At 36.2% G+C, this 14,816-nt stretch overlaps 2 protein-coding genes across 2 annotated transcripts; both read left to right on the top strand.

Annotated features, from left to right (window-relative positions):
- Nucleotides 1–366: 366 nt before the first annotated feature.
- LOC121523837 (zinc finger protein 135-like) lies at nucleotides 367–7,182 on the top strand. The gene is made up of 2 exons (XM_041808893.1): nucleotides 367–848; nucleotides 4,949–7,182. Exons 1-2 carry the CDS (start codon nucleotides 665–667, stop codon nucleotides 6,079–6,081), a joined length of 1,317 nt encoding a protein of 438 aa, XP_041664827.1. The 5' UTR covers nucleotides 367–664; the 3' UTR covers nucleotides 6,082–7,182.
- Nucleotides 7,183–8,318: 1,136 nt separating this feature from the next.
- LOC121523868 (zinc finger and SCAN domain-containing protein 31-like) lies at nucleotides 8,319–12,630 on the top strand. The gene is made up of 2 exons (XM_041808924.1): nucleotides 8,319–8,746; nucleotides 11,098–12,630. Exons 1-2 carry the CDS (start codon nucleotides 8,554–8,556, stop codon nucleotides 11,976–11,978), a joined length of 1,074 nt encoding a protein of 357 aa, XP_041664858.1. The 5' UTR covers nucleotides 8,319–8,553; the 3' UTR covers nucleotides 11,979–12,630.
- Nucleotides 12,631–14,816: the final 2,186 nt, after the last annotated feature.

Genomic DNA, 14,816 nt, shown 5'->3' with positions numbered 1-14,816 from the left:
TTTGCAGCAGGTGACAGTGGTTGTGCACCTAGAACTGCCAACCGTCATTTAAAAAAAACAAAAAAACAGAACCCAGAGGAGAAAATACTGAGACAAGAGGGAGATACACACATTCAATATGGCACAACTTAAATCTGTAAAGCCCCAGGGTCATAGAGGGGAATTACTGACGTGGAAACTGTACCAACGAACAGCGTGGATAGAATTTTAGCAGGCTGTACACGGTGGTGAAGAGTATTACATTTTTAAACAACGACAGGACTTGCCGAGTACATCCAACATTATAATGAACGAGAGTAGAACCTGAAGGGGGCAGTAGTACAACAAAGCGGGTAACAGATGCCGTAAAAACCAACGAAGAAGAAGTCGAGCAGCGAAAGAAGCACTTAGCCACTTGCTAACCGAGTAATTTGCTTAAAATTACATGGAATTGCAGTATCTACGCTTGTTTTCAGTCATAAACTTAAAAAAGTGAACTTAATAAAAACTATGTTGGTGTTTTACTAGAGAATAGTATCCTGATTTGTAAGATTCTGACACAAAGTTAGCGGAAGCGGCTAGCTTTTCAGAAGACGGTGTCGGAGCTCTGCCACACAGGCCTGAAGGGAAATAAGCTGAATTTATCTCCAAAACAACGAATTTACGTCGATGTGACTTAGTAGAAATGGCTAAAACCCAAATGCTGAGATCTTTAGTGAGCCAGAGGCTGACTGCGGCTGCTGAAGAGATTTTTGAGCTTTTTGAAAGGACGATAGCAGAATATGAGGAGGAACTTAGTCGATCTAAAGAGAGCCGACACAAACGGCTGGATGCTGTTATCAACCCTGAAGAGGAGATACCCAGACCAGGTGTGTACACTTTTATTATCAGCCAGAGTAATCAGCTGGCATTACCTGTCTCATGTTTAAATGCTCACAGTGATGATGGAGTGATTTTGTTTTCATGGAGCATACAGGGACTATTTCTGTGCCTAAGGATGAAGACAACACACCATATAAGCTTCAACGCAACACTAAGGTGTTAATATCTACAGGAAAAACACTAAATCTCATTCTCTGAATAGTTTTGAGATATCGCCGAATAGGTACAAAAGCTATATCAGAATATTTCTCAACAATTAGAATAGTTTCACTCAGGATTATTAATGAGTTGATCACTAACTGCAGAAAGCTTGCTGGTATGCATTTTAGTAAATCATTGTCACACCATAACTGCTCAATTATTATATTTGTAACAATGATATTCCTATCTGTATTGATTCCACTGGAGGAAAACTTCCTCTGCACCCAGTATTGAATTTCTTATAGTCAAATAAAACAGACAAATTCCTGCACACTGGTGCTTTTGTAGTTTCTGATGCATCCATAATTAAAAGTATGGCCATGGTTCTCTGTCGTAAATGGTGGTTGCTTCCCCTGAATGGGGAGTGAGTCTCTAGCGTAAGTAAACGAGTTCAAGTACCTCGGGGTCTTGTTCATGAGACTGACAGATGGATAGGTACAGAATTAACTATTGTGGATGATGTTCTAGATTATTGTCATGAAGAGGGGGCTGAGCAAAAAGGCAAAGCCTCCTGTTAACATGTTGACAACTAGATGAGAGAGATGAGATGTACGCCCAGTCCATTTTCTGTTGAGGCTGCTATCAAAATGCCTCAATCCACGAAGAGCAGATGGACCCAAACAGGAGTGAGAAGGAACAAAGCATCTGGCCCATTTCAAAATAAAACACAGTGCACAGACTCATGATTGTACACTATCGCTAATCACTATGTCAACACTACATCTTGGTATTAGGCAGTAGGCACAGGTCATCATCCCGTCAAAGGGTCACAGAGCTTATACGGTGGCACAGATGAAGTAAATTTTGGAGATGGAACACCGCATGATTTTACATGACACCACAAATCCGCTCTAGAAAATATCAACATCTTAATTCCTACCCCCAGGGGGTCCCGGACCCAAGATTGGGAACAAACGCTCTAGCGGTTCTCAAACTTTTCAGCCCATGACCCCCAAAATAAAGGTGCCAGAGAATGGGGGCCACTGCACCTGAAGGTGGTTGAACACAGCCATGCACATTCAAGACCAGTCAAGGCCGCTTATATGTGGGGATAAAGGGGAGAGCTTTCTGGGGCCCATGAAGTCAGCAAAGTCATGGATCATTGTAAAGTAAATTTGTGATAGCCATACTTTTTTGTCATTGTTTTACCTAAATAGAAAACGCTCAAAGCAACAAATATCATATTTTATTTTCTTAAAAATGTGAATCACTTATCTTAAAAACAGAATCAAAATGGGTTAAAAATGGTAACAATAGGTGGAAAGCACATAAAAATGGTAAAAGGGGTTTAGCAGTGGCAATATTGGCTTGAAAGCAGCAGAAATGGGTGGAAAAGGTGGTGAAATAGGATTGAATAAGTGGGAAAATTGGTTTAAAGTGAGAAAAAATGGGTTAACTGAGACAAAACGTGGTAGAAATTAAGGCTGAATGATTTGGGAAAATAATCTAATTATGATTTTTTTATCCAATATTGCGATTTAATATGCCATTAATTCTTAAGTTCCTCATGTCAGACATTTTACAACAAAAACAAGCAATAATTCATTCTTTACTAACATTCATTCTTTACTATAACAACACAATAGTCAATTAAACTAGACAGAACAATTTTTTACAAATATCGAAATGTGATGATTTTTTACTCATTTTGGCAATTTGATATGAACTGTTGTATTAAAGGGATTGGCTTTTAGAAATATATTTCTCATATTAGATGAGAAAAAATACAAAAATGAAGAAAATTTGATTTTTTTGTACACTATTCCAAAAATATGGCACTAGAATGATTGCATGGCATGTTATGCATAACATCTCTGCTGCAAAAAGTTCTAAACTGGTATTTAGACACAAATTTCAGGCTGAAGAAATATTGCACCTTCTGCGATTTGAAAATTGCAGCAGGACATATTGCGATTTAATCTAATTTGCAATTAATTGCCCAGCCCTAGTAGAAATGGGCATAAAAAATGGTGAAATGTGGTTATAAATGGCAAAAATGGGTTGAAAACCCATGAAACTGCATTAATAGCGGCAATAATGGGTCAGCAGAGGCAATAACAGGCAGTGAGTGGCAAGAATTGGTTTAGAAGATACAAAAATGACTTAGTAGTGGAAGAAATGGGCAGAAAAGTTGGCAGACTTATGTTTGTTTCTATTTTATTTAAAAAAAAAAAACTTATATTTCAGCATAAATCTCACCAAATGACCATGTTTTTATTTTACATTTAACCTAATTCTTTGCTTATTTTTTGGACTCAAAAGAACCGTGATAAATTTCAGATTATGACTGACCCTTTTTACCCACTCTTAATAGGAAGGGAGTTTCTTAAAAGTGGGACTCAGTGAGGTTGTCTGGGGAAAGAGTTCCTCGAATTTATAAGAATTGACATCCTTGCTGTTTTGAATAATTTAATTTATTGTTTTAATAATCAAAAATTGCATGCAAAGTCCTGCAAACTAGTGCTTGGTATTGTTAAGAACCTCACGATTCGATTTCGATTCTTTAGGTTGCAATTCGATTTGATATCGATTCAATTCGATACTGATTTAAATGCTTCAATGTCGATTCAGTAAGAAGTAGAAATACACAAATATCCAGTTGACAAATTTTAATAATTATTTTTGTGCCCATGTGAACATATTTGGTAAGTCACCTCACATTTTTGAGCAATAAAACATCTGAAAATAAAAATTGTGCACAATAATAACTTATTTGTGCATATGGAGTACAAAAGTAAAAAACATGACAGTTCTGTATAAACACTGAAAAAGTAAAGTGCATGTAAACTTAAATAATATTTCTTTCTTCTTGGAAATTGTGATAAACCTCACATAACATGGATATGGTATGTTGTTGTTTGGTCAAGTGCGGCCTCCGTCCATACAATGCCAATCACATGCACAGCGACCCCCACTGGCCAGGAAGTGAATCGATTCAGAGGATTTGCTGAATCGATATTGAATTTCGGGGGGGGGGGGGGGTATTGCAATGCATCAGTTAATCGATATTTTTACTCCCTACTGCAAACTGTCCAAATTGCACAAATACATTGGCAACATTTGGAAATATGGTTAAAACTGACAAGGAGCTACAGCACCGAAAACATAAATAGAATATCTTGACTCATTTTTTGTTTGCATGCAAACTCCTCCAACTGCCTTAACTTGCACAAAAAAGTTTACAACTTTTGAAGAAATTCATGAAAGTGTCAGGGAGCTATGTACATCTTGGCAGAAAGAGAGGTTCTTGATACCTGATATTGGGGATCTAATTGTTGTAACTGTTGGAAATTGTGGTTAAACTCCTGCATACTATTTCTAATGTGCAAATTTTATTGGCAACATTACCAAAAGTTAGCTCAACTTGCTAGGAACAAGTAAAACTGAAACAAAAGTTAAATTATTGTTTCAACCAATTTTTAAGCCTGTGTTTCATGAGATGAATCTAGAATGTATGGAAGTTTCACTTCTTGAATTAAATCACAGCAAAATTCACCTTTTATATATATTATACTAATATTCATTTTTACATGCACCTTTAATTGAGTTGGTGTAGCAAAAAGATAATGCTGTTGATATTTTTTACTTTTATTTGCAGCCTGTATGACTTGTAAAAGCAGTAACATGAGTGGTTGTGTTGCAGTCAATATCAATTTTGCTGTGATTATGTTTGGCACTCATTCCTACACCTGTCTTACAGCAGGGCTGTTATTCAGTTCAGTGTCTCTTCTTTATGTGATATTGTTTAATGAGACCAGTTTTAAAGAAAAAAATGAAACATCTTGTGTTTTCAGTTTGACTAGGATCCCTGTTAACTAGCAACTTTAAGTCAAATGTGTGAAATTGAGGGTTTTCATTATGTTTTTTATGTCGTTACTCTCCACAGATGTTCAGCAGCTGATGGGGAGAGAGGAAGAGGTTCTTCCTGAACAGCAAGAGGGGATCATTGGTCTGACCCAGGAGGAACCACCAGAATCAGCACACATTAAAGAGGAACAAGAGGAACTGTGGAGTAGTCAAGAGAGAGAGCAGCTTCACGGAGCAGAAGGGGATGATATCAACATGTTCACCTTCACTCCTGTCCTTGTGAAGAGTGAAGAAGACGACAGAGAGAAAGTTCAGTCCTTGCATCTTCATGAAAACCAAAGTGGAGAGGACAGAAACACAGAGCATTTGAAAACAGAAGCTGGAGGAGTGGACTGTGGAGGATCAGAAGCAGACAGAGACTTTAACCCAGACAGTCATTTAGAACCAGTTACTCCTGACAAGACTTCACACCTTTCCGGGTCTGATACTGATGCCAGTGGTGATTGGGAGGAGAGTGATGACCCTCAGGAAGGGTTAAACTCTCTGCCAAACAAAAACATAGCTGTAAGTGGTGTGAAATCCAACACTGGAAACACATCAGTTAGCTCCTCTGGTTGTCCTCCAAGCATTCGACAGAGGATGCACAAAGAGAAACCCTTCAGTTGCTCGGTTTGTGGTAAAAGATACCCTGGTAAAAAGAATTTAAGAAAGCACATGCTGCGTCATTCAGACGAGAAACCTTTCAGCTGCTCGGTTTGTAAGAAAACTTTTATCAAGAGAACAGAGCTGGTGATGCATATGAGAGGTCACACCGGGGAAAAACCATACAGTTGTTCAGTTTGTGGAAGAAGATTCTCAAGAAGCGGACATCTTAAAGAACACGCCTTTGTTCACACTGGGGAGAAACCATTCAGTTGTTCTATATGTGGGAAACGTTTCACACAGAGTGGATCTTTAAAAAGACACGCTTTTGTCCACACAGATGAGAAACCATATAGCTGTTCAGTTTGCGGTAAAAGATTTACACAAAGTGGACATCTTAAAAGCCACTCTTTGGTCCATGTAAGTGACAGAACATGCAACTGCTCTATTTGTGATATGTTATTCTCATCTGGTTCATCTAAGATGGGATACAATGCACAACACAATCGTGCTGATTTTAGTCACCATGCTCCTATTCCAAAGGAAGTCAGCAAAGGCCCGATTATCTGAAGATTGTCTTATCAGATTTTTCTGTGGTGTTAGGTGTGGTAAAAGTGATTTTATCCTCCCTGGTCAGCCTGGAAGATGATCGGAGTTCCCTCAGTTAGAAATCCCAATCACTGAACACTTGATATTTATGGTCAGAAATCCTGTTCTGTGGGGGGAACACTGAGAATGACCAAGCATTAATCTGTTACATTCAACAAAATGATAGCCAATCAGGAAGCAGACTGACTGACAAGGAACAAGGTGACAATAATGAACATTGGAAAGTTAGAAATGGAACTGGTTAATTTGTGGCAACAAAGTGTGTTTAAACAACATGTCATGTGAAATGTACCACAATCCAACTGAGAAAGAGAGGAGATGGACTGAAATTGCTTCTGAAATAGTTGTATCAGGTACCAAAAGCCAGCCACATTTAGATTGTTACTTAAAAGTCATGTTTGACCTTCAAGATTTCACGTTTTGCGACTCTAGATGTTGGGGAATGAATGTTAGTGGGTGCTGCGCCATGACGGTCATGTCTTGTTTGAACACATGCTATAAATGGGTAAGTCTCATTATCTGTAGTCATGTGCGGAGTCTCTCACTCTTTCATAATCAGTTTTAGAAATCTTGAAGCGTGTGCCAGGCTCAACGAAAACTTGGTTATCCACACAGGGAAGAAACTGTTTAGTTTCAGTGTTCGTGATGAAAGATTAACTTGGATGGTGAAAGTAGTGGATCCTAATGTCCCTTTTACAATACACTGTGAAAGTCTAACATTTGCTGTTTTGAAATGTAATCTGATAACTAAATGACTTCATTTTTTTCATAAGAAAATAATATTTTTAAGTTAATGGGATGGGTGTTTATCTAAGCTCTTCTTACGTGTTCAACAATGTTATTTATAAACTATTGATTGATTAACAAAGTTACTGAAAAATGGATCTGGATGCTATATGTTTGTAGAGTTGTTGATTTCCTTAATTGTTCCACAATTTCCTATCTTTAATTTTGTTATAGGAATAAACCTCTTATTGATTAACAAATCTCTCTCCCTTTTGACTTCAATCATTTGTAAATCAGTCTCTCAACTCTGTAAAATGTAATGTTGTGTCCCTCTCACAACTTTGATAAATTAAACCTTTCACCTCCACACAGCCTGAGAAAATAACCCTGTTTTGCAATTTCTTTATATTTCTTTTGAGAAAGGGTAAAATAAAGATATTTTTAAAAGCAAAAGTAGATGTAAACAAAACGCACAGGTGGGTCTGAAACCCCTAGAGCACAGATGTCAAACTCAAGGCCTGGGGGCCATATCCGGCCTGTGGAACAGTTAAATCAGGCCCATGAGATGATCTCTGTTATATATATTCTGTTATAACTGGCCCATCAGTCTGAGGTCTGCAGATTTCCTCAAGTGTAAAAATGGAAACTTATCCTTGATGATTTAAGATATCGTTAAGTCACAAAATCTGAAAAAGTAAAGAGTAAAAATATTCAGATGAGAAGTCAAGAATGTGGGAAAAGAAATTAATTTGGGTTTTATTTCACATTTTCAATTCAACATCTCAAAATGAGGATTTTGACTTTTTATTTCATACCTTGAGATTTAAACTCATAATTTTGACTTCTCTTATAATTTTGTGAGCTTTAAGATTCACAATGATAATTTTTAAGCATTTATTTTGTATTTTACCTCATATTTTCAACTCCAAACTGTGTTTTCATAATCAGAATCCCATAGTTTGACCTTTTAGACTCACAATTTAAAATTTTGAATCATATTTTGACTTTTAATTTCATGATTACAAATTTTATTTCATACTTTGACCTTTTAAACTCATGATTTGATTTCTTTCTAATATATTTGCCTTTAAAAGCATTTATTTTTAATTTCAATTTCGTGTTTTGACCTTTTTGAACCAATAAATTTACCTCTCTCAGATTGTGAGCCTTTAAACTTATCTTTTTTGTTTTTTTGTTTTTTTTGATGCACCTGTATGTGCTTTTGTCTATCATATATGGTGGTTATTCTTTGCTGGGCAAGTTAAAAAATGTGAATAAACCACCAGTGCAGGCTATTACACCACTGCAGTATTCCCTCTACTGTACTTAATTCCATTTTCAAAAACTGCAGGTAGAGCTGAGAAACTGTAGGAGGTGATCACCACCGCTAGATGGCAGCAGTGCGACATGGAGTAACAAAGCTGCTGTTAAACCGAAGAAGAAGAATGTAGCTGATAGCTAACAGAGTAGTTCGCTAGAAGATACATCTGGCCTGTTTTTAAGGGTGAACGTATCAGAGTGGACTATATTTAAACTGTTTGTTTGAGTAGATTTTTTAATCAAAGTTAGCGGAAACTGTTAGCTTTTCAGAAGACAGCGAGGGAGCTTTACAGGCCTAGAGGGAATAGAGACTGTTTTTATTTCCCGTGTTCCTAAATCCACGGACTTTCGCTGTTTTTGTGCAGTTAAAGTCGATTATCAAGTAAAATGTCTAAAGCTCACATGCTGAGATCTTTAGTGAACCAGAGGCTGAATGCCGCTGTTGAAGAGGTTTTTGAGCTGATTGAAAAAACGATGGCAGAGTACGAGGAGCAGCTGAGAGCATCTAAAGAGGAAAACCATCGACAACAGAAACTACTGGACGCTGTTTCAAACCCGGAAGTACAGATATACAGAACAGGTGTGTATAGTTTCATTCTTACAGTCTCAGCTGGCATTAAATATATCCTGTTTAGATGTTAACAGGAGGAAATGCTTTCTTACTTTTCATTGAGGATACGTGAAGTGTTTTACTAGGGATGCACTATGTTGGATTTTTTTCCGATACCCGATATGCCGATATTTATAGATTCATTTTAGCTGATACCGATGTTTAAATATGTTTTACATGACTAAAAATTTCGTCCTTTTAACACGTCCTTTTTAGGTTTGAGGATGAAAAAAATAAACTTTTTTTTTTCTTAAAACACACTTTAACCCATTAAAGTCTGAAAACACAAATTATAGCTAGAATATTCTATTTTTTTTTTTTTTTTTTTTTGGAACTGAAATGTTTATTTCACTTTCTACTGAAATCCAAAAAATCAAAATGTCCATAAAATTTTACATATATATTTTAATATCTCATTTGATACATCAGATGTTTTTGGTAACTGATAATCCACTTGTATTTTTATTATTTATCAGATTGTATTCAGAAGGTTTTTTTTAGTAATTTATGATCATATTGATTAGATAGAGGTATCATAAAAGTATGTATTAAATATGATACAACAGGCTTTAAGGGGTTAAAGTTTAAAGAATGAGAACGAATAAAGAAAAAGATCTCACCTGACATAGGTCTGTTGTTTCAGCCTAAACTCCACTTCATTAGTATTTATGGCCAGATTTTACAGTTGATACATGCTGCTATGCACAGCCAAAATGTCAGATGTAAATATCTGCAAAAATTTTGATACCTGCCAATACAGATATATTAGCCACTAATATCCTGCATCCCTAGTTTTTACTACTCAGTATGAAGACAACGATGAGCTTTAAAATTAAACATTAAGATGATCACATAAAAGTTGTCACCATATTTCATCCTCTGATTAGTATTTTACATTTGATCATAATTATAACTTTGTTAGTATGAAACATTTAAAAAAGACGGTTTGCAAATGTGTGGAAGCAAACACAACAAATAACATCAACAACACCAGCAGCAGTGTTAATTTCATCGACTAAAACTATTCGTCGACAGCCTTTTTTTTCCATGACAAAAACTAGACTAAGACTAACAAAGATAGATCTGTGATGACAAAAACTGACAAAAACTAAACTTAGATTAAAACAAGACTAAAAGATAATGTAGTTTGCGTTGGACATTCAAAATCCATGATATTTCTCTACTGGTGGTAAATCTGTCAAAAAAACAACGCATCTGTATCTCCTCAGCCTCTGAGGGACCCCAGGTTTAGCAGAGTGCAGAGAACACACTACCATGATTTGGTACCAGATTTAAGCAGGAGAATAAATGCTTGGACTAAAAGTAAAGACTAAAATGGAAGGACTTTTTATGGAATAAAACTAGACTAAAATGTTTTGCGTTTTCGTCGACTTAAACTAGACTAAAACTAAAAAGGATAGAAATGACTAAAATTAAAAATAGCTGCCAAAATGAACACTGATCTTCAGAACTCTAGAAATGCATGCTCCTGAAAAAAATAAAAGACAAAACATTCACCTTCCTTGATGCATGGGCGCCCATAAGTGGATAAAGGGGAAAGCTTTCAAGGGCCCAGCAACACGGGGGAAATAAAATGTTTATTTTATTTTTTGCTGCCTCAGAGAAATGTTTACTGTTTTAAAATGTAATGTCATGTGCAAGCCCATGGAGCGTATTTTTTCAGTGATAAGCTCTTAAAATGGACTAATTGGTAATATCTCTGTGTAATAAGACTTAGTTTCAGAAAAATGAAACACAAGGTGTTGCCGAATTTCCCTTTCTTACTTTGTAGTTTTTAATAATTTTCAAAACCAGCGATATAGCATAATAAACAATCCCAAAACATGTTTTAAAGTGTACAGCTATAAACACATTTTTATTTCTTTTTCTTTGTACATAGGACCAGCAGTGAGTGAGAGCTTGGCATCCTTAGTTCCTTTTTCAAGTTGTTTTTGGCATTTTTCATGTTATACTTTACAATATCTGATTCAGAGCTCCTGGTTCCACTAAATGACGATGGATATTCTTCACACTGCCCAGCTGAGAGGTCATCAATATGACTAAACAGATAAAGAACACTACACAAGATCTAACATGAGGAGCTGTAAAAGTTGGACAGGAAACACCAGCAGGTGATAATGAGGTTCAGAAAATAAGGAGTGGGGCTAACACAGAAGGCATGAAACACAAGTAGGAGGATCTGGAAGACAGAGACAATCAGAGAAACAAAATAAAACAGGACATGGCAGTAACATGAACAAAAAAGAAGTCTGTTCCCTTATCTTTGTAATTAAGATGCAATGTGTGTTTCTGTATTTTAGTTTTTCCTGTGGAGGCCCAGCAGCTTTCAGTGAGTCAAGAAGAGGTTTCCCATGAAAAGCAGCAGGCGAGGAGCTCCAGTCTGAATCAGGAGATTGTCATTAAAGAGGAACTGGAGGAACAGAGGAGGAGTCAGGAGGGACAGCAACTTCAAGGGACAGAGGAGGGAGATATCAACAAATTTACTCTTTCCCCTGTCCCTGTAAAGAGTGAAGATGTTGAAGATGATGAAGATAACACTCAGTCCTCACAGCTTCATCAAACACAAACTGAAGGAATGGAAACAGATTGTGACAGGGAAGGCTGTGGAGAACCAGGAGCTGCAAGGCACTGTGATCCAGAGAGAAATTTACAACCCGAGTCTGAGGTTAAGACTAAAGACTCTTCTGAATCTGAGACTGATGACAGTGATCACTGGGAGAAGACAACAGAAAACCAGCCTGGTTCAAACTCAGAGGAAAACATCAGAAATCAAAGATTTAATCACAAAGGTCATCTTAGAGATGACATGAGAAGTCACATAGGAGAGAAACCCTTCAGCTGCTCTGAATGTGGAAAGAGCTTTCACACAGAAAATTGCCTTACATATCACATGCATAGCCACAAAGGAGAGAAACCACTCAGCTGCCCAAAGTGTAGAAAAAAGTTTACATGGACTACAAATCTGATCAAACACATGTTAGTTCACACAAAACAGAGACACTTCAGCTGCTCCAAGTGTGGAAAAAGTTTTTACACAAAAAATAAACTTACAGCTCACATGAGAACCCACACAGGAGGGAAACCCTTCAGCTGCACTCACTGTAGTGAAATTTTTACCCATAGCACAGATTTGATAGAACACATGGCTATTCACATGAGACAGAAAAGCTTCAAATGTTGAGAAATTGTAAATTTTCCTCACTAATATGAGATGTCGGCTGGTTTAAAAATGGAAATCTTCTGGTCTGAAACGATTTTGTGATGTGGTAAAGCTCAGTTCTTCTGAGATATTTGGGGAGGAGAGGTCAGTGTTTGACCAAAAAGCACAGCAAACATCTCAAGAATCACCTAGCCTAGCTGTCTTTAGTCACTTTTTTTGGTGTGCTGTTTTTACACAAGAACATCTAAGAATAATGTCTTCTTTGTAAAACCTATTCAACCTAAACTATGTGATAAGTTCAGTGAAAAAGTTACATGGTGAATTGCATCGCTAGAATCACAGGAATTAAAATATGTTTTATTTTTATTATTTATTATACCTTTATTTGGCATTGACAATAAAACATCAGCTTAACAGTGACATACATTTTGGTTTTAAGAGTTTTCACCTGGGATTTAAAAACATTCAGAGTCAAATTTTTCAGTTTATAATCAGCCTGCAGACTGTTCTAAGCAAAAGCTGCAGAGAGCCTAAAACCCTTCTTTCTCAACTCCATCTAGACTTTTGGGAACAATTTACACAGCATCAGAACCACACAGGTTGTGTAATCCATCCTTCAAGCTTAAGAGAGAGGAGAGGTAGTTCAGAATTTTGCCTAGAATGACTTTATAGATGAAGATGTACTAATGTAGATGTTTTTTTTTCTAAAAATAAATATTTATGATAACTAAAGACTTGTATGACTTTTCAGAATAAGTTAATCTAGATGTAATAGTTTAGAAAGGGTATGTGAAGAAGTAATGACAAATATTAATGTCAAAATTAGTTAAAAAACACTATTTAAATTGTATACAAAAAATGTCCTTGTCCCTTTCCTACTGTATGACAAATGTGGATGCTTAAATTACTCTTAGTAAATGTATTAAAAATCAGAGTTAAATTTCCAATACTCAAGGCCTCCCATACAGGGAAATTTAAGGGGGAAGCTATCTAGGGCCCAGCCATATGGGGAGTCCATGGAGGTCAACAAAATCATGATCCATTGTAAAGGTATTCTGTGAAAACCATATTTTATATTGAACCTGAATAATAACCAGTCTTATCAAAGCAACAAAACATTTTTATTTATCCATTTATTTATGCTGTAGTACAGTAAAGCTTTTTTCAAAATGCAAAGAAAAAGTTGCCTTTTTTTCTTGATAATGAACCATTAGAAAGATTATGTCAAACTTCATGGCGAAGCTGATGTGCACAAATGTCAAGAAGCCAGAAAATAAAGTACAAGAAACTCAAAAAAGTTAAAGGGAAAATTATTTTTGTAATTCCAGAAAGAGACCCCAAAAAAGTTGAAAACTGGAAAAAAAAAAGTTGTGGGAAAAAGTTTTGAAAAGTAGTTACAAAGTGGAAAAATTGGGTCAAAAGTGGCAAAAAAATGGACTAAGAAAAAAAAAAGTGAAAAGCAGTTTAAAAAAGTAGCAAGTATGCAGGGTTAATTTTGGCAGCTATCTTAAATTTTAGTCTCAGTTTTAGTCTTTAAATGAAATGCATTTTAGATTTAGTCACATTTTAATCACTTCTACCCTTTTTAGTTTTAGTCTAGTTTTAGTCAACAAAAACTCAAAACATTTTAGTCGTTACTTTTAGTCCAAGCATTTATTCTCTTGCCTAAATCTGGTACCAAATCATGCTAGTGTGTTCTCTGTCAAACCTGGGGTCCCTGCTTTCTACAGCTGTCTAATGAAACTACATTACATTTTAGTCTAGTGTTAGTCATCTTGATGAAAACTAAACTTAGTTTTTGTCAGTTTAAGTCATCACAGATCTATTTTTGTTAGTCTTAGTCTAGTTTTTGTGGGAAAAAAAGGCTGTCGACGAACACTTTCAGTCATACTTTTAGTTGATGTAATTAACTCTGCTGGTATGGATGCATTGAGGCAGAAAGTTGCAAAAATGGTATTATTAGTGAAGGGTTTAAAGAGTTGCAAAAAAAGGTGAAAATTTGCAATAATTGATATAAGGGGAAAAATTGGTTAAAAGTTTGAAAAAAAAGTTGTACAAAAGGGCAGAGACAATGATGGAAAAGGGGTCTAAAAGTGACATGAATAAGTCATTTGAATATCAGAGCTCAATAATAGTTTGACACACTCTTCAGCTCCAAAATGAGGTAACACACATGCATTGATATCATCTTCAAATCACACCTTGGGACGGCCCACTTTCTGGGTTTTTCAGGGACCCAGCCTATCAGTGGGCTGGCCTGCTGATACCACACTACTTCAGGGAAAATGAAGATTAAATGCAACACAATCTGAGAGTTTCCATTCCTATTCAATTATTTTTTTTATATTTATAAAAAAATCAAAGATTAAGGCTGAAATGTCACATACTGTTTTATAATTCTCCAACCCTGGGGTACTCAATAGGTAACCTTCTTTCCTTAGCTGTGACACAGTATGCTTTATAAATAGCTTACCAGCCTAGAATAAGTAATAAGTAATACCTTTACCCCATATCCCATTCCTCTCCAATTTTAATGGTACATTTTTGTGATCTTTATTATCAACAGTCCTCCACAGGTCCGTATAAAATAAATGGAACACTCACCATTTTCATAGCTGCATAAGTAGAAGTTTTTAAAATCCATCCTGGTTTCTCTCAGTATTTCTTTTCTTCATAATTTCTCTAAAGTTTTGAAACTAAGGTAGGCTGATCTGTGCTGACCTCCATGTAAGAAAATGGAGGTAAAGAGGTGATCCTATTTGATAAAGTGAGGACTGGGGGGGGATTCATCCGCACCGCTAGATGGCAGCAGTGTAGCATAAAATAACCAGGCTGTCATCTAAACGAAGAAGGACTTAG

This window comes from Cheilinus undulatus, linkage group 16, assembly GCF_018320785.1.
Source record: "Cheilinus undulatus linkage group 16, ASM1832078v1, whole genome shotgun sequence".
In the NCBI taxonomy this organism is placed as follows: domain Eukaryota; kingdom Metazoa; phylum Chordata; class Actinopteri; order Labriformes; family Labridae; genus Cheilinus; species Cheilinus undulatus.
The sequence above is the reverse complement of the archived record's forward strand: the minus strand, read 5'-3'. Positions and strand labels throughout refer to the sequence as shown.